At 44.7% G+C, this 20,584-nt stretch overlaps 1 protein-coding gene across 1 annotated transcript in view; it reads right to left on the bottom strand.

Moving 5' to 3' along the window:
• IFT122 (intraflagellar transport 122) overlaps window positions 1-20,584 on the bottom strand; it is a 55,356-nt gene that overhangs the window by 31,851 nt on the left and 2,921 nt on the right. The window contains exons 4-18 of the mRNA XM_075183713.1: window positions 20,101-20,179; window positions 19,133-19,209; window positions 18,984-19,050; window positions 18,636-18,782; window positions 18,096-18,171; window positions 17,677-17,868; window positions 17,447-17,585; window positions 15,414-15,616; window positions 14,463-14,600; window positions 12,523-12,687; window positions 11,741-11,938; window positions 10,939-11,079; window positions 10,085-10,138; window positions 5,097-5,258; window positions 3,738-3,904 (exon numbers count right to left, since the gene is read on the bottom strand). Coding sequence (XP_075039814.1) covers window positions 3,738-3,904; window positions 5,097-5,258; window positions 10,085-10,138; window positions 10,939-11,079; window positions 11,741-11,938; window positions 12,523-12,687; window positions 14,463-14,600; window positions 15,414-15,616; window positions 17,447-17,585; window positions 17,677-17,868; window positions 18,096-18,171; window positions 18,636-18,782; window positions 18,984-19,050; window positions 19,133-19,209; window positions 20,101-20,179 — 2,005 coding nt within the window. The remainder of the gene's footprint in view (window positions 1-3,737; window positions 3,905-5,096; window positions 5,259-10,084; window positions 10,139-10,938; window positions 11,080-11,740; window positions 11,939-12,522; window positions 12,688-14,462; window positions 14,601-15,413; window positions 15,617-17,446; window positions 17,586-17,676; window positions 17,869-18,095; window positions 18,172-18,635; window positions 18,783-18,983; window positions 19,051-19,132; window positions 19,210-20,100; window positions 20,180-20,584) is intronic.

A 20,584-nucleotide genomic window follows, 5' to 3' on the forward strand; every position in this document is an offset into this window, starting at 1 on the left:
CTGTACTGTGTGCCTTCCTTGCTCCGTTCCACCTGGCGCCAATGCTGGCCCTAATGCTAGCCAGCATTGGCGCATATTCCTGCATTTCTTTATGCGGAGCGCGAATTTGCGCAATATATGCTATGCCAACTGGCGCACAGTCAGCTCTGCGTCAGGAGATTAGTGATTAGAGTACCGAGACTGAGGGAACAAAACAACAGTAAGGAAACAGCTGCAACATAAACAGTAAAATTCAAATTAAGGTTCAAATTCAGGTTTACTGTGCAAAATGTTCTCTAGATGTGTAAAGTTGATGACAATTTTGTATAAAGGTTAAGTTTAAACAATTGTAATAGACTAAGGGGTATATTTACTAAACTGCAGATTTGAAAAAGTGAGATGTTGCCTATAGCAACCAATCAGATTCTAGGTATCATTTATTTAGTACATAGACAACATCTCCACTTTTCAAACCTTCAGTTTAGCAAATATACCTTCAAGTCTCAAACATTATTAGTAAATAAAGAGCATATTTTAAGAAAATAAACTTAAGTATTTAAAATAGAGTAATGTCAGCAAGAAGAAACCATAGAAATTGTGTACATAGAATAAAAATGTAGAAATAAAAGCAATGAATCCGTCTGGTGCCTGGACCTCTTTGTTAGGAACGTTAATAAGAAGCTTGGTCTGGGGGCACTTTCCCCTCTCGTTGCTACCCTGCTACCAGGAAACGTATGTCATTTAGCTCGCTATTAATTTTTATAGCCCTTCAACTTCACCTATAAATCTCGGAGATGTTTTTATGTGCAGAGAAAAGAGCACAAACCTGCAAATGTTCCAGACGACAGGAGAAAGTGCGGTTACTGGAGATGGGGTCAGTGGGCCAATGAAAAGGTTTGTAACGTCCACAGCTCAGTGTCAGGACAGACAGCAGCAGAATTATGGTTTCTTTTAATTGCTGACTAGTCCGTACCAGTGTTACATTGTCCCAGTGACAGCAGGAATTGCTACAAAAACATAAGCACTTGTTGACACAATACTAATTTGAGACGGGATCTATTCTAGTTGGTCAAGGGAAGGAGAAACTTGGGCTATGACCCTGGTGTAGAGGACCCTCACCTGATGATCCAACCCAGTGTTGGCTAACCTGTGACACTCCAGGTGTTGTGAAACTACAAGTCCCAGCATACCCTTCCAGCAATAAGCTGCTATATATTGGCAAAGCATGCTGGGACTTGTAGTTTCACAACACCTGGAGTGTCACAGGTTAGCCAGCACTGATCTAACAGCTTGTTCTGATCGTGGGGAGGGCTGGATCTCTGTCAGATTTGGCCATATAGGCACATTCACATGTGCGACCAAATCTCAAAGATACAATTGTTTTTCGCTCTGGATGCAACTTGGCCCTATGGGTGCAGTTGGATGATGGCTAATTACAGGGTCAGATGCGTCCACTGTCCATCACAGATATCAGACCAGATGTTACAGAGGTCAGTCTGTTAGTGCTCATACACGCTGTGATTTGCAGCCAATTAGGGCTAAAATGCCTACACGGTCCTTAAAATGTCAGTGGGTATGAGCAGGGCCGGATTAAGGGAATGGAGGCCCCTGGGCTAAGGGGCCCTCCATTCCCCCCGAGGCCCCCAATGTGAGCCGTCCGCCGCCCCCCCCCCCCCCGCGAGGACCCCCCCAAGCACTTACCTGTCAGTGCAGTCCTCCGTCCCGGCGCGCTGTAAGCTCCTTACTGAGGAGATCTCGTGAGAGTTCATGAACTCTCGCGAGATATCCTCAGTAAGCAGACTACAGCGCGCCGGGACGGAGGACTGCACTGACAGTACTCAGCAGCATTGATCGGGCTGGGGGCGCCCCCGCCCCGACCGATCAATAATGCTGCTGAGGAGTTTGAAGGGCTCCCTGGATGCCCGAGGCCCCTGGGCTATAGCCCAGTTAGACCTCGGGTTAATCCGGCCCTGGGTATGAGGACCCTGAGAGAGATGACCTGGACCGAGTACTGTCCATAGTATTTTAGATATACTTGCCAACTTTTCCTCGCTGGGGGAGGTGAGTGCGGGGGACGGGGCTTGATGCATCACATAATTTTGGCCCCGCCAATATGACGCAATATTTGCGTATTTAAGCCACGCCCCCAACACTTATCTATTGCGGGGATGAGAACCGGGAAGTTGCCCTGCTCTCCCGGGAGCTCTCCCAGAAATGCGGGAGTCTCCCGGACATTCCAGGAGAGTAGGCAACTATGCGTTAAAGAAAAGCAGCTAATGAATCTCTAGAGACTGAAGTGTCTTTTACATTTCTGTCTCCATTACTGAATTCATGCTGTCTTACCTGTCAGTCTTTGATTAATTCTTGGTCTTTATGAAAATGGCCACCTCCATAGGCATCAATACATGGACATAGGACACAATTTCTGAACTGTGTCATCATGCCACAGATGGCGAAGCCAACCACGTCTTGTACTGGCTCAGTATCAGGGAGAATGCCAGACTCTTCAGGGAGTGAGGGAGATCACCCCTATTTCAGGGAGTCTCCCTGACATTCAGGGAGAGTTGGCAAGTATGATTTTAGATTTAATCGTGATCAGAAAAATCAGCCGGACAACTGGGTCACTCCCATCCTCTATTCCATATAAGATTCATTAATTATTTAAAAACTGAAGAATTGTATAAATCATGAATATTGGAACCTCAGATCCCTCTTGTAGCGATGAATACAAAAATATAAACAGGTATGATGTATAGAAAAAAAATAATACAACTTAGGAAGTATCATTTTGTAGGGAGACCAAACACAAAGATTAGTAGCACACAGACGCTCTATAGCGGGGGACAGAGAACGTGCCACACAAGCTGGATGAACCCTAACACAGGGGAAGATAGTGGAAAAGATGAGCGCAGAGAAGGATAGGAAACAACGTCCTTGTTATTGTGCTGAACAGCTGCAAATAGCCGCTTCCTGCTCTGTCTTATTCTGTATCACTTTCCAGGTACGCAGCTAAGAAAACAAAGGACTAAACATAACCAGAATACGTCACCGGCAGCTGGGGGGGATGTGGGTTATTTTTCGCGCACTTGATAAAGCGTCTTGTTGTTCTGTACATAACATCTCCCCTATGACGCCCCCTCTGGACCACGCGACCGTTGGACGGGGGCCGGCCAAGCAGAGAAGCCGGAAATCAAAGCCAGCTGAAGGTCGTTTATGGGCCCTGGTAATTTAAATGGCCTGCCCGTACGCCCCGGTAGGCAGGTGCTCCTGTCAGCGGCATATCCTGCCACACTATCACAGCCGAGCGGAGAGGCCATTATTTCGGGAGCTTAGCTCAGCCTGACAATCCCTAGAGGTCCGTCACTTTACATCCACCATTACGTTATCCTAAGTAAATCAACCATATGGGCCTTATAACATTTATAGCTATTACTGCAGGCACGGGGTTAACCTGTACTCTGCCACCGATCATAGATATTACGCGTGCAATTAGAGTCGTCTATACGTAATGTGCGAGGTGAACATGTTTACGCTTTATAAATAAAAAACAAAAAGAAAGAATATTAATAATTGATGAGAACGAGCAACGGCACTGAGAACGCATGGATCGAGTTGTATTTAGCTGTTGATTATTATTAAAGCAGATATAGGCAATGTATCGCTCTCTGTTGGTGAACTACAAATACAAGCATGCCCTGCCATCCTTGCTGGATCCTATATAGTGCCCGTTTCACGTTGTAGTATGGAGGTATACTCACATCTCCACCCAGCCGTGGGTCCCGCTCAGCTCTATGGCTTTCATGTGCTCTCCAGCGGACACGTACATCTCAGCAGCCGCTTTCGGCTCTCGGATGTTCCGTGCCCAGTCGGCCTGCTTGGTGATTAGATTCTTGGTCTCTTTTGGGTCCCCAGTTGCCAAAAAATCCTGAGGAAGGGATGACCGTCAATACACACAGCTTATATAGATGTATTCTCTGTACACCACTACGTAGTATGGTGGTGCTATATAAAATTATAAACTATATATATATATATATATATATAAAAAAGGTCTCCTAAGTTGTTTCTGAGGTGTATTTTGACAGAGGTCAAAACCATTTTTTTTGCTAATCATCAGCAATTATTTATATAGCACCGCTAATTTCGCAATGCTATACAGAGAATTCGCTCACATCAGTCCCTGCCTCATTGGTACTTAGAGTCTCAATTCCCTAATATACACACAGACTAGGGTCAATTTTTGCCAGCAGCTATTTAACCCACCAGTATGTTTTTGCTAACAAAAAAAGACAGGCCCCTCCCACTTGTGTCACGTGACTCATTTTGAAGGTGTTCTATGATGGACTATGACAGAACTGTCAGTGATGGTAAAACGCGCTCAGCCTCACTTCATATGAGCAACGGTTTCTTTGAGGTCTAAATGGGGGCTCCGCCAAATAACCCACCCACACAGCAGTAACGCGGAGATCTCCAGAATTATTCTCCCAGACTGACAGCCAGGGGTCTGAAAGTTCACTTAAAATTAAATTGCTGTTGACAGAACAGTAAAAATAAATGGAAAGCATCATAGTATTGGAGTAATGGAAAAATGGGGCAAAAATGGAGGTCAGGGGTCACATAACTGATTGCCAGATTACTTCTCGGGTGTTACATGGAGTCAAAATATATTTATTATTGCATTTATTACAGTTTATTCAAAGATACAAAATACACACAGATAGGGCCTTGGTCAAAATCAAACTCATGACCCCGGCGTTGTGAGGGAACAATGCTAACCACTGTGCCACCATTCTGCCCCAAAACATGCGACGTCCAGCATAATGTAATTATATCTAAGGCTATTTGCATATTAGTATTTATAATACTAATTGTTTCTCATATTTTGACTGCCTCTGTTGCATCCTCCTGGTCTGTCTGTCCATATGTACAAAACAAAACCAAGCCCCTACTTGTCTGATATCACTCGTGTTACACGTGTGTTCAGTGACAACGAGCCTTGACAATCATCTCCTATAACAGATGAAGGTTTTACAGAGTGTTAGTCCTGCTTATGGAGCGTCGCCTCTTGTGAGACAAGCAATATGGACCCTGAATGGTCTACTATGTACGGATCATACCTTGGCGTACTCAAACATGCGCAGGTCCGTGTACATATCCAGCGCTCGGCTCTCCTGTCCGCCCTTCTTGTACAGTTTGGCTGCCTCGTGGAACTTGCCCTGGTAAGTGTACACGTCTGCCAGGAACAAGTCCTCGTTGGTGTCTCCGCGCTTTTTCCGCTCCTGGAAGACACACGAGAGAGAAAAGAGCATTAAAATCCACTATTTATTCTACTCCTCATAGAAGACCGAAACCCCCCACTGCGGAAGTAGGAACTGGAGGAATTTTTCACAACAGAGAAGAAAATGTAGAAATTCTGTAATTAAAACACCAAGCGGTTTGTGAAGTGTCCGAGGACAGAGCGGTCTGTGCTTCTGCCACATTAAAATCTTCTGGGTGTCATAATTAAATAAAATGTATAAATCATCCCATCATCTTCACAATCATTATAGAGGCATCGAGGGACGGGGGTAACTCTGTTGGACCCCCATCCTTCTGACACTTACGAGAGGGGGTGTTTACTAACAAGACATATGTTTAGAAACTTAGAATTTGACGGCAGATAAGAAGACGGATTCAAAAACATGTGCACAACAGATTAGAGACGTTCCTTTTCTATAGCTATAGAACTTGATAGCAGATAAGAACCACTTGACCCATCTAGTCTGCCCATTTTTTAACCTATGGTAACCTCCAACCTTATTGGATCCTTTAATCTTTATAAGTATATCCTTATGTCTATCCCAAGCATGTTTAAATTGCTCTACTGTATCAGCCTCTACCACCTCTGATGGAGGCTATTCTACTTATCCACTACACTTTCTGTGAAGTAGTTTTTCTTCATATTTCCTCTGAACCTACTTCCCCCAGTGTCAGTACATGTCCTCGTGTTCTAATACTTCTCTTCCCCCCAGTGTCAGTACATGTCCTCGTGTTCTAATACTTCTCTTCCCCCCCCAGTGTCAGTACATGTCCTCGTGTTCTAATACTTCTCTTCCCCCCAGTGTCAGTACATGTCCTCGTGTTCTAATACTTCTCTTCCCCCCAGTGTCAGTACATGTCCTCGTGTTCTAATACTTCTCTTCCCCCCAGTGTCAGTACATGTCCTCGTGTTCTAATACTTCTCTTCCCCCCAGTGTCAGTACATGTCCTCATGTTCTAATACTTCTCTTCCCCCCCAGTGTCAGTACATGTCCTCGTGTCCTAATACTTCTCTTCCCCCCAGTGTCAGTGCATGTCCTCCTGTTCTAATACTTCTCTTCCCTCCAGTGTCAGTACATGTCCTCGTATCCTAATACTTCTCTTCTCCCAGTGTCAGTGCATGTCCTCGTGTTCTAATACTTCTCTTCCCCCCAGTGTTAGTACATGTCCTCATGTTCTAATACTTCTCTACCCCTCCAGTGTCAGTACATGTCCTCGTGTTCTAATACTTCTCTTCCCCCCAGTGTCAGTGCATGTCCTCCTGTTCTAATACTTCTCTTCCCCCCAGTGTCAGTACATGTCCTCGTGTTCTAATACTTCTCTTCCCCCAGTGTCAGTACATGTCCTCCTGTTCTAATACTTCTCTTCCCTCCCAGTGTCAGTACATGTCCTCGTGTTCTAATACTTCTCTTCCCCCCCAGTGTCAGTACATGTCCTCGTGTTCTAATACTTCTCTTCCCCCCAGTGTCAGTACATGTCCTCGTGATCTAATACTTCTCTTCCCCCCAGTGTCAGTACATGTCCTCGTGTTCTAATACTTCTCTTCCCCCCAGTGTCAGTACATGTCCTCGTGTTCTAATACTTCTCTTCCCCCCAGTGTCAGTACATGTCCTCGTGTTCTAATACTTCTCTTCCCCCCCAGTGTCAGTGCATGTCCTCGTGTTCTAATACTTCTCTTCCCCCCCCAGTGTCAGTACATGTCCTCGTGTTCTAATACTTCTCTTCCCCCCAGTGTCAGTACATGTCCTCGTGTCCTAATACTTCTCTTCCCTCCCAGTGTCAGTGCATGTCCTCGTGTTCTAATACTTCTCTTCCCCCCCAGTGTCAGTACATGTCCTCGTGTCCTAATACTTCTCTTCCCCCCAGTGTCAGTACATGTCCTCGTGTTCTAATACTTCTCTTCCTTTGTAGAATGTTTCCCTCCTGCACCTTGTCATAACCCTGGATATATATGAAAGTTTCCATCATGTCCCCCGTTCCCTTCTCTGCTCCAAACTATACATATTAAGATCTTTTAGTCTTTCCAGGTAAGTTTTGTGCTGTAGGCCATGCACCATTTTAGCTGCCCTTCTATGTACAGTCTGTAATGTATTTATATCCTTCTGGAGATATGGCCTCCAGAACTGAACACAGTATCTAGATGAGGCCGTACCAATGACCTATACAGTGGTATTATTACTTCTTTCTGCTACAGATTCCTCTCCCTATGTAACCAATTATCTGACTTGCCTTCCTCATTACTTTGTTACATTGCATGTTTGTACTGACATCTATTAATCCCGTTATTTACACCTATGTATGTGAGTACTTTGGAAAAATAAAAGTTATAACTAAAGCTTGAAGATTCACTTGGGTTAAACTCCTGAAGGTACCTATGCTGTGATGTACATTCCCCAGCTTGTAATGCATTATACGATAACCCATAACATCTAAAGGGGTTAACAACGAACTTCTCCTCTAGAACAACTGTTGTGATTGCAGGCTTTGTGTCGGAGTACACTGGGGACTGTGCTTCATTCCATAGCAGCCCGTAACGCTGTGTCTCAGGTGGAAGCCCGGGTATAAGGAGTCAGGTGCAGTGTGAGAGGGCGATGACAGGAGCCAGACTGGATTCAATAGAAAACTAAACTATCCAGGCTGTAAATCTTGGGACTCCCTTAATATACTTTAGTTCTGTCTACACCAGTTATTAACTTTTACACTGGTCGGGGGATTTGCAGCACATTAAATTACAATGCACAGAGCGACTCTTTGGCAGCTGTTGTTTTGGCATTCTGTTACTCTCCAGCTATTGTCCGCTCACTCTCCGGCTATTGTCCGCTCACTCTCCGGCTATTGTCCGCTCACTCTCCGGCTATTGTCCGCTCACTCTCCGGCTATTGTCCTACTACAGCTCCCAGCATGACACAAACAGGAGCTGCTGGGTGTCTATTCTAACCCTCAACTGACTGATCTCCAGGGACATTCTGTCAGTAAATTTACTGACAGTTAGTGAAAAAAAAAAAATCAAACATTCCCCCATCAGTAAGAAAAAAAAATAAGAGGTCAGAAAAAAGTGTCTCATCGATGATTTTGAGATTGTGAAAAGGTTTTTTCAATCACTCACTTACAATCCCCCAGCAACTTACTGTGCAGAGGCTGCTTCTGCTCTCAGTTTGGTAATCATTTCCGGTGTCATAATGTGTCAGTCAATGTTTATGACATGTCAGTAAAATATTTTTAGGGATTAGCAATGCATGCGGAATTCAGGGACTTGTTAGTGTTACCAAAGCAAACACAAGGTATGGCCGCAGGGAAACATGATGGCGTTCTTACGGCATTATAAAAAGATTTGTCTTTAGAAATAAATGGTCATCATAATTGTATTATCTGTCCTGTACACTGATCCTTTTCTCACTAGCACTGGGGCAATACATGGGGACAGGGAAAAATAAATATATTTTCCTACACCAAATAATAGTTCAACCAAAAGGGTGTTTAATACATTGTCCAGCCTGAAACGTTGGGTCTTGGCAGCCGGTCCCCTGGGCTGTTTCTGATCGCAGCTGAACTCAGCCCGGAAATCAGCCAAAACAAATTTCACATTGCAGGAAATATAAATTTATAACGCAAATTATGTCACTGAGCTAAACGGCCGACAAACAGGCAGAGGAAGGAAAGGGAAAAAATGTGCAGAATAATTTGTCTTCTCCCGATTTCCTTGTCTCCCAGAGACACAATGAACTCGGAATTTCAGGGGTAAGTCAACATTGTTATGTAGACACAATAGAGGGGTGGTCCGGGGTCTCGGTGAGCGCTGGAGAGCTGCGCGGCTTTAACAACTTCATAACAAAAAAATGTTAAAAGGTATTCAGTGGCTTCAGGCTGCATTTTACTATCCGAACACCAGTAATTATGATGACTTGGTGACCTGGGGCCTGATTCATTCAGGATCTTAACTTGAGAAACTTCTTATTTCAGTCTCCTGGACAAAACCATGTTACAATGCAAGGGGTGCAAATTAGTATTCTGTTTTGCACATAAATTAAATACGGACTGTTTTTTCATGTAGCACACAAATATCAACTTTAAATGTCAGTGTACAAATAAGCTATCAAGTATTTGTGTGTTACATGAAAAAACAGTCAGTATTTAACTTATGTGCAAAACAGAATACTAATTTGCACCCCTTGCATTGTACCATGGTTTTGTCCAGGAGACTGAAATAAGAAGTATCTCAAGTTAAGATCCTTAATGAATCAGGCCCCTGGTTACAAAAGGTGGACAAGGACATACTTACCCCGCCGCGGTCGGGGACTCTAGTACTAAAAGGGGATAGACAGAGGCCCATGTGTAGAACACAAAACTGTTCTATCTAATATACAAAGCAGAGCTGAGCTGTGTCATATCCAAGGGCAATACATAACAAACAATTAATCCTAGATGCTGTAGGTCATGGTGAAAAACAAGGAAGCCAGAAATATAAATTATTTAGCAAAGGTTGCAGGAGGGTATTACAAACAAAATGCTCAGGTTGTCTGAAGGTAAAGACCCGATTAATTCTCCTGAAGGACACTACACTCGGCAATGAATATGACAGTAAATACCACGTTACATATGAACAGAATACAACACAAAAGCCGCTGTCTTCTCATGTACATTCACAGGTCTTACCTTATGGCTACACAGCCTAAGGTTGTGTTGGGTGTGAGGGGGGGACAAACAGCCAACAGTCTACTTTTCTTTGTTTGCAGCAACAAAGTTCACCGTGTACCCCTAAAGTAAGGGTCTTCTTTCCGTAGTGATAACATAAGGAGTGTCTGATTACCTCAATACTGTTGATGAGTTCCAGGTAGCGAAGATCTCGAACACGTATAAAAGCCTGATACAAGGAATGAAGACATTATTAGACACATCCACAAGATATCTAACTCCTATATCACAAGGGTGCAGCTTGATCCCCCCCCCTCCAGCTGATGGTGAACCAACATTCCCAGCATGCTCTGCTCTGCCTGACTATTCCTGCTGCATAGAACCATTTACATCACATCCAATATTCCATCCGATCACAGAATAACTGTATTATATGACTCATAACACAGCACCTCTTGTATCTACCAGGTCACAGCTTTATTTGTCTCACAGATCCAGGGAACCTCAGACATAGTGCTGATACAGAGGTGGGAATTTATACCTGTAATAATGTCATGAAGGATTCCCAGTATTAAGGATAAAGAGAGCAGGGAGACAGTTTACACTGTAACGCTGCCACAATATCCCAGGTACAGTAATGTTCTGTTATTCTTACTATCAGGTTACTGTTGTTTTGTATCAGAAGTTGCAATATCTGCAGCAGAGATCTGAAATCATCCACAACCGATGACGGTGTAATAGGAATACAGTCATTATAATCACACAAGAACAGTTTTAAGGTTTATGTTTCTATATATGTGTTATGTACATAGTATGTAATTATGTGTTGGTGTATTGAGCACATTGCCATGTGTTAGTGGTATGTGTGTGTCTCGGTGAGCTGGTGTCAGCAGTTTTCATGCTCGTCCGAGGCAGGATGACCCCTGTGAATGACAGGACGTGCCTGGGACCCTCCGCTTGGGGATGGAGAGTAAACAGATCACATGATGTCAGACACAGCATTCTGATAAACAGGAAACAGATTGTCACCTTCTTGGCGGTCTCAAAATCCAGCCCTTCCAACGCCTCCATAGCCAGCTCCTTCCAGTCCAGGTCAGTGACCCCCAGGCAGGCGATCTGATAGGCTTCTCGGAACATCTTCCTCTCCAGGTACTGGTACATCGGAGCAGACTGCAGGGGAGGGGGGCACGGGACAGGTCAGGGTAAGAACAAGTCTGAATCACTACAATGCACTGAGCAGCAGAGATCGCACTGTCTCTGTCATTAGATCAACAACAGGACCCATAAACGGACAATATTAATCACTATAGGCACAGAATAGCAGAACCAATGGTTATAAACTGCAGCCTATCAGATCATTAGGAATCAGTGATGTCACTGGTTCTTAGTAAGCCGATTGGCTGCATTATTTGTACATTATTTTTCACGATGAAGACAGACACAACAGACCCTCCTTCCGCTACAATTAAACCCCCATGGCTGCTATTATACTGTATAAATGGAGTTGGTCTCTGTACCATGTAAGTAATACATATATTACACAAGTGACGCTAATATTAATATAATATCCTGTAAATAATATCGGTATAAACAGTGAGTTCTGATGTCGTTACTTGTAACTGGCGAGTTCTAATGTCAGAAAACCTTGTGTATTATAAGGAATAACGCACCCGGTACTGTAAGTTACTTCTGTGACCTCTATGGGAGGGTTCTGTGCTTCTATATGGTGACAGAACTCCTCAGTGACTTCTGATACACATATAATGTACAGTAGGGATTGGATTATCTCCTGTGTATGGCTCACCTAGGCAGCAGTACGCGGTCTGATTACCTGGGGCACATCTACGGAAGACATGGAGTACACATGCAGGCAGAAGATCTTGGAGCCGTTGTATCCCACCACAAATCCCTGGAGCTTCTGCTGGTGCACCGGGAAGTTACTGGCCTTGATGTTCAGGTACCCTCCTCCGGAGAAGCACAGCATGTCCTCGCACTGCGTGTTCCAGGCCACGCTGTTAGCATTGGGCTCCTAGGTGGATGAGAAAGGAGTTGTGGAACTAGAGGCCTCGGATTGGCAAGGCATGCTGGGACTTCCAGCTGTAGAGCCATCGGCGGCCTATACCTGCCCTACAGCACTGACACATACAGGACAAGTTGTGTTATTAGTCCCTACTGAACCCTTATTAAAAATTGTTGTTATCTGCTTAAAACTAGGGTACTCCCATGGCTGGAGGGACGTCTTGTCCACAAGTCATTACTCTGTAAATCAGGTCATCGTTCTACCATGGTGAGAATCTGGCCACTGGGGGGCGCTGTTGTGTTGAAGTCTATTCTTCATTAAAAAAACAAAACTATTACAATTATCTCAACATAAACATAACTGGTAGTGGCACAGAGCCCTGTGCCTGAAGAAACTGGACATTGGCATGAGGGACTAGGGGTTTACACAGAGAGAGGGGGTCAGATTTTCTTCCAGTGCCCCCTGCCTCCGAGAGAATGGGGCTTACCCCCCCCCCCCCACACTAAAGGAGGAGAGTAATATAACTACATCCCCTTTAATAATCGCCTATATTCTGCCTCTCCAGACCAGCTGAGACAATCTCCATCTCTGACCTGGAACAACAGCTCTTTGGTTGTGATGTCATACACAAGACACGTGTTGTTCTCATCCACCACGGCCAGCTTGTTGCGGGTGGAGCTCATATCCAGACACCGCACGGAGGTCGCCTGTTTCAGGAGCGTGATGGCGAAAAGATTGTCCACAAAGATCTTCAGGATCTGATGGAAATAAGGGCGAGAGTTACAGACAGGGACAATAAACCACAACGAGACGGCTGCAATGTTGTCGCATTCACATCAAAGGGACGTTTATCGAAATCTTTATTCGCGCCAGAGTACAACAACTTTCCTACAATCCCTGCGTTTCAGGACACAACAACCCAGGGCTCGGTCTCCGTGCGCCCTACATGCGGCAGCTTCTTATCTTACTAATATATCTCCACCTCGTAATGTACGGGACGCAATCAAATAGGGTTCAATTATTTAACGCAATTAATAACTAAAGGTTATTAAGACGGTTGTTTTCCTTCTACAAACGGTTTGTAATAACAGATTGTTAGAATTTTATCCCTATCTTATCTCAGTTTATAATGGTTATAATTGTTACAAAGTACTGAATTGTTTAGTGTTCAGTTTGATACAAGATATATAACTTATATGTATGTAACACATTTTGTACACTTCAATAAATAAACAATAGTTAATAAAAAAAATAAAAAGATGACAGACAAGAGAATGAAGCAGGATACATAGATAAATCATGATGTGGCCAGAGGGAAATAAAAGTGGTACAGGGAGAATTTAATGAGCGTCCACATAAAAAAAAAAAGACAAGAGCGGAATTTAATGTGGAGAGACCAATAGTGAGGTTTTATAGGAAACACCAATGAATGAGCTCCAGGGTGTCTTGTACTAAGACAGGAAAGTTATGTCCAATGTTACAGTATTTCATTTAAGGCAGTTTATATATCTATAATATAAATGTCTAGTGACGTGTGTTAGTCTGTCTGTGTGTGTGTGGAAAAAATAAAACCAAGCTGCAGCGCCACCTGCTGAGCGGAGTTATACACTGACCTACTACATTCTTAGTGTGTGTGGGGAAAAAAATTCAGAAAGGGCTGAAATTTGGTATACTAAGATGTTTTTAATTTATTAATTGTTAAAAGTGTTTATAAAGATTTAAAAAATATATATATATATTTCTTGAAGGAGAAGTGACAGTTGGGAGTGGTTGGTGATTGCTGGGGGTGACAGTGGGGAGTGGTTGGTGGTTGAGGCCTGGGCTATGGCCCAAATGCATGACAAGAACCTTTTTAACACCTTAAGTAGCTTGATTTGACTAGAATGCATATATATATATGGAGAATAGGACCCCGGGGTCACTGGCTATGACACATTATTATCTGCAGTGTTGCTGAGTGACCTCTACAAATGTAAACCTACAGACTGTCTACAAATGGGGCTTGGCAAAAACGGGGATCATCTGGGAATTGGGGGGAAACAAGATACAATGGAGGACGGGAAGGGGATGCTTTAAAGGAAATTCTAACACACACACAGAAAGTTATCTTATTAATGTGAAATGCAGGCTTGTTATTTAAAGCTGGACAATGTAACAGACACATTGTGTGCGCCTCTCAGGAACATTCCTTCTCAATAACTTATAGGCAAAAATCTATGGCAAGAAAATTACATAAGCACATGGCGCCACCAAGTGGTCATTCGTGTAATAGATCATAGCTTTCATAGAGCTCTATCTGGACCTAGTACTCTAGCGCAAAGGGCTGTAGCGCAATCTGTTTAATTCGCCCCATGTGCTTATATCATTATTAATGTAACTTACAGCAATGATATAGTGATATTGAGAAAAAACAGCAATCAGGAAAGATCTCAAGAACACAAATACTGCCATTTTTACGACATAAATGTCCGCATTCTGTTGTAAGAAGAGGTAACGCTGCGGAGTACAACACACCCTGATCAGGGGAGATTACCTGTCCGTTTTTCAGCCCCACCAGCAGGCCTTCTCTTCCTGGAGGCCCCCCAATCACCTTGATGTACCGGATTAGAGACTCCATCATCCATTCCCGCTCCTTCACACCCTTAAAGGACAAGCACTGCAGCCGCTTCTCCTGGGGTATCAGAGAATGTTCCCTGGTAAGTAATGGGCACAAGACACACAGCGCCACACACAGACAGAGGCACAGGAAAGCTGGGTGATGCTGGCACACTGAGCTAACACCACACAGAACACTAAGAAGCTTAATAGTGAAGATGAAGCAATCTCTTCCTAACGGAGGATGGTCACTGTGCTTGTAGCAGTAGAGCAGCTGTAAACACATATATGGTACTGACCAGGACTATTATTCCTACTCTGGAGATTTGATGACCTGCACAGAGGTGCATCAGGGGCTGACCAGGAAACAGAAGGGCACTATGCAATCTGGTAATCCATCCCAAGTTCCACATAACTCTTTGGCCTTTCACGTGTGTGGCCAAATTGGTTACAAATCTGTGTGTCCAGCGATTGGTTTGAACAACCAGATTGCCCACTGTGTAACTCACTGTTGGGCTCTGCATATGCAGAAGTATAAAACATATAGGAATACATTACTAAGCCTTGGGCAGCATGCGTGGGGTCTTACAGGGTCCATAGGCAAACCGAGGAGGGGGGGGGGGGGTTCCTAGTGCCTGGAAACCCCTTTCCAAGTCTGGGGCACTGTATAATTGAGGTGGCTGGACACTGCCCCGCTTCACACGGCTCTGCTTGAGCAGTAGTGCACGCAGCATTGCCCATGTATATTATGGGGATAGGAAGAGCTGGAGAGCAGCCAAGCACTGTCTAATATTATAGCCACACCCCCATGCATGCTGGTGACGCCCACTGGCGGCGTGGTGTGGAAACCCCCCTCTACAGATCCTGCGTTTGCCCATGGGGTCCTCACCTGACACAAGATAACATGCTGCGAGCACACCACCAGCAGATTACACTCAAACTTCTTGATGATCTTCTCCTTGACGCGGTAATGCATGTCGGCAGCGTCTTCGGAATACAGCTCGTAGATCAGGATCTTCTCCGGCATCTGAATGGCCAGTCTGTTCTTGTAGATCGCGATCTTCTTCACCAGCTCCCGGCACTTGATCCTCACTGTAACATGTACGCAACACATAGGTGAATGTTTCCATCTGTTTAGTCACAGTCACAGCTGTCTCAATCATTCTATGGAATTCACTCTAAGTAAAGTCATCAGAAGCTTATTTGATAAGTATTTCTGTCCCAATAAGAGTGGAATGTTTCAGGAGGACAATGTCCACATCCACATGCACAGGCCACGAGTGGTCAATGAATACCATGATTGTCCCACTAACCAGACGGCAACACCATGAAACACTCAGGGGGGATTCCACAAAGGGGCTTCTAACAACATTTATTCCATATAAAATGCAATCAGATGCAAAACACCCAACACCTGTTGACACCACTTTAGAGATCCAATGGGTATCAGGCATCTATTAACTTCTGCTTCAATATCTTGAGCTGTAAGGACTCAACCAGTTGAAACAAAGGTAATCCATGTACAACGACTCTGGCTCACTCAGGTTCTGCTGACATAAGAGTTTGTGAAGGGCCTCCTGCTGACATAAGAGTTTGTGAAGGGCCTCCATTGGCGGTAGAGATAACATAGATAGAACAGAGTGAGCATATAACAGGACCCTGCAGATACCACAGTAAAATGAATATAAACCCATTTCCCTCTTAGCCACAGAAGCCGGGCTCTATAGGCCTTGTCAGAGGAAGGATCCAGCGACTCATCACTGTAAGCCTAGATGTTGTGAACACTCAGCCCCCAAGTATTGGGTACAGTGTATCTCACAGACGGGGCAGGGCTCCCTTATAGGTATAACATGTAACCTAGAAAACTGTGAGAATCAGGCACAGAGCGCTGATCCCAGGGACAAAGTAGACGCTGGAGAGAGATGTATTTTCCCTTTCACACGACAGATATCAGGAGTTTCCCTGAGCAACATAAAATCATAGAAAGACCAAATCAAATCAATTCACAACAAAAAGAAAACAAAACAGAGACCAGACATAATGACTGAGCCGTTCCCTGTGCTGAGGGCACTTTATAAACTGATGGCCAGAAGAAAGGGACATCATTAGGTCACCTGCCTCATTGGTAGATGAAGCAGAAACCCAAGACTGATGTCTGTTACCCCCAGAAGGATGATGAATAAATATCTTTGATCTCATAAAGAGAACAGATTTAGGACAATCACTGCATCAGTTACATTCCATTAACCTGGCGTTAGCTGAAGACTAAATGCACCTAACAAAGACTGGGAGAACAAGGGTGATGTACATAGAATTAAGGGGGGGAAGGGGGCGGACGTAGGGGAAACACCAGAAGAATGGATAGATATAATATTACAAATATTACAAAGGCTGCTGCTAGGTTTCGTCCCGTGTTCCCCAGTGTGTCTGTGTGCATTGTCCTTGCTGCCCCTACGATATTACAAGCAGGGCCGGATTAAGGGAATGGAGGCCCCTGGGCTAAGCGGGCTTCCATTCCCCCGTGAGGGCTTCCCCCCGTGATCCGAGCTGCCCGCGCCTCCCCCCCGTGATCCGAGCTGCCAGTGCCTCCCCCCGGCACGCTGTACTCTCTTTACTGAGGAGATCTCGTGAGAGTGAGACTCACGAGATCTCCTCAGTAAGGAGACTACAGCGCACCGGAGAAGGACCGTAGTGAAAGTGCTCAGCAGCACTGATCGGCCCCCGCCCCCGACCGATCAATACTGCTGCTGAGCACTTTCAAGGGCCCCCTGGATGCCATAGGCCCCTGGGCTGTAGCCCAGTTAGCCCTATGGTTAATCTGGCCCTGATTACAAGTCCCATCCTAGGTGATGAATATGAGCTGAGTCAGAGGTATTGTCTGTGTGTACACTGTATATACGAGTAGTCAGCAGTGCTACCTACCTTTCTGCTCAGTGATGAGGTGCTGCACAATGACATCGGTCATACAGTCCCTGAAGGCGTATCGGTCCTTGTAGAGCCCATGCACGGTGCTGAAGATCAGCTGGTAGAAAGCGAGAGTTCCATCCTGACACCCGATGACCTGCAGGGTAACACACATTATATTATATAATAGCTGCACCAGGACTCAGTGACAGCAGAGGCCTCACGCGGCAGCGCAGGATCCGTCTTACCACGTAGTTTGAATCGGGTTTGACTCTGCAGGTCCACACCCAGGTGGTCTGCTCGCCGATAGTTCCCAACCGGACGCCGTCTTTGGTGAACAGAGACACCTGCTTGTCGGAGCCGCTCAGGACGATATATTCACCTTTGGAGAAGTAACTGACACAGCAAGGATCACAGCCCAGAGACCTGTCCTTCCCAACCTGCAGCATAGAACAATATGGTAATAGATCCAATAGTAATATTATTCATTCAGATCACAATATGCCAGCACATTATATAATCCAATAATGCATCAAACAATACGTTAGTAAATCAAGCAATATAACATACACAATGATATAATGCGTTACTGGACGACGTAAAATGACACACGTTGGCACCGGTTATGAAGTCTATAGTCTATAATATTATGGATTTTCTGAGGTACCTGTTTGCCGCTGAGCTGATAAAAGGATAATTTCTGTCCCCAATCTGCCACGGCCAGGATGTCGTTGTGCTCGTCCCTGACGGAAGAGGAAACACTTTAAGTTTAATACGTTATATGGAACTTGTTTACAGTCTGTAAAGTAGATAAATTAGAGAACTCAGACCTCTGTGACACAAACATTCTGCAACCGGACAAAATGTTAAGGAATCACCTTCCCAATAAATGGACAGAGGAAAAATTGTTCAGAATTTATACTAAATTATGTTGTAACAACATTAGTTGTAATGGCTGACTGACACTATACAGTGGGACTCTCTTTATAACTTCAGGCTTATAAACGGAAGTGTGTATGTATGTCCACCTAGTTTTACACCATAAGGCGCTCGCTCCCTATAAAAAAAAGTGGATAGACCAGAGAATGACCCCTTTATAAAGTACAGATGAGTGCCAGACACCCACACAGGCAGGCCCAGGATGATTGGCTGGAGGGTCATGTGACCATACTCTTGGCGGTTTTCGGATTCCAGCGGATGAACTTACTTGGAAGGATTCCAGCTGATGGACCATATGGGTGACAGCGATCCTCCAGGACGCTCAATCTTCACTTTCTCCTCTCCGTTCTTGTTCCTAATGCTGACTATGCCATTAAACATCCCCAGTGCTAAATACTGCCCGTCATTCGTCCAGCTGGTAACAGAACAAAGTACAGATCACGTATACTGGTCAATGACATAACCAACCAGACTGATACAAACACTACACCTCTGAGGATATTTATACTGGAATATTCCATGTTCCCCTTAAATAACCTTCTTCTTGCTACATGATGACCACAGTCCTACAGACTTACAATGACAGCCGTATCTGTGGATTGGTCAGAGCTCTCACCTGCAGCAGGTAATTTTACTGCTCACTTTGTGTTTGGAGACCGACTTCTGCTCTGGAGACCACAGACCTGGACAAGAGATAGAAACATGAGCGATTACATATCCTATGATGGATCAGTTACTGGACCACCCACAAGAAGATGGACTCACCAAAGTCACTGGAGGAGCAGGAGGCCAGCTGGTGGGTGACTGGGTTGTAAGAGACGCACTGGATGGAATCGTTGTGTCTGATCGTGGAAGAAAAATGCAGATTTCAGATGTAAACTCAAATAAGTTTTCTGGTAGTGACGGCAGAATCTGACAATATTTTAGAAGTTGAACTCCGATCTAATATAAATTTCCGAATGATCAGTCCCCCTAACAAACAGAATATTCAGGCGCATTCACCGAGACACCAACTGTTTCTGACATGAGGCCCAAAATATTAAACTTTACAGGTACTGCTGTCCTGTGATTGGATGGGTGACCTGCGATCGTCTACTACACAAGTCACTAGATAGCAACGGACCAACACGCCAACAGTAACTGATCAATAAGTCTTTATTACAATGTAGTCAGTCAAGCTAGCAATGTTTCTGGTGCCCCTGACCCTTATTGACCAGCTGGAACGAATGACTTTATACTTTTCCAGGAATAAACCACATCTCCTATACCTACATAAGTAAATCATGAGGCTAGAACTGTGTAACCAGGCCCGGCGCTCCCATTAGGCAAGGTTAGGCACCTGCCTAGGGCGCCGAGCTCTGGAGGGCAATGAAAATTACTTTAAAACTGTGCGGCGACCGCTGACCATACCCGTCACGGCCGCCGCACAGCATTCAGATGCACGGGGGAGGGGGGGGAAGAGGCTATTGCTCCCCACCGCCTCCTCTCTGCTCCGTCTCCTCCCCTCCACTTACTAGTGTCAGTGAGTGGAGGGGAGGAGACGGAGCAGAGAGGCGGCGGTGGTGAGGTAAGGAAAGACGGGGGGGAGGAGGGAGGAGGGGGGCGCCGATTGTTGCGGGGGGGGGGGGGCGCCGATTTAGTAAAAATGCCTAGGGCGCCATGGAGGCTAGCATCGGTCCTGTGTGTAACATGTTACAGAGTAACACACATTTGTTCCACTAAGAAGGACTTACGTATATTTCAAAATTCCTTCCAATTTGGAAGTCCAAATAATGACACTTTTATCAGCGGATCCCGAGGCAAATCTTTTCCCTGCAGTCACCAAGACAAGAAGAATAGGGGACAAGTAACAAACAACAGAGATAAATATTTATTTAAATCTAAGAAAAACCACATTGCAAATCCCAATTATAACACAGTAAAGTACTGGAACTGCAGATAGATAGGTGATTATCTGCACACACAGGAGGGCTCATCTACGAACACTTCATTTACATACAACTTTTGCTCCACGGCAACCAATCGGACACTTACTTTCATTGTCTAACTAGACAGATAAAAGCAAATTGCTGATTGGTTGCAGTGATCCAGTGCAAACTCTGCAACTAAATGTAATGCCGGTAAATGATCAATAGGGACATCAAATCAATAGAACATTGACAATAACATTTTTACTTTTACACACAATTAGTTGTGTATTATGTTCATCCAAAACAA

This window comes from Mixophyes fleayi, chromosome 8 (genome assembly GCF_038048845.1).
Source record: "Mixophyes fleayi isolate aMixFle1 chromosome 8, aMixFle1.hap1, whole genome shotgun sequence".
NCBI classification, from domain to species: Eukaryota; Metazoa; Chordata; class Amphibia; order Anura; family Limnodynastidae; genus Mixophyes; species Mixophyes fleayi.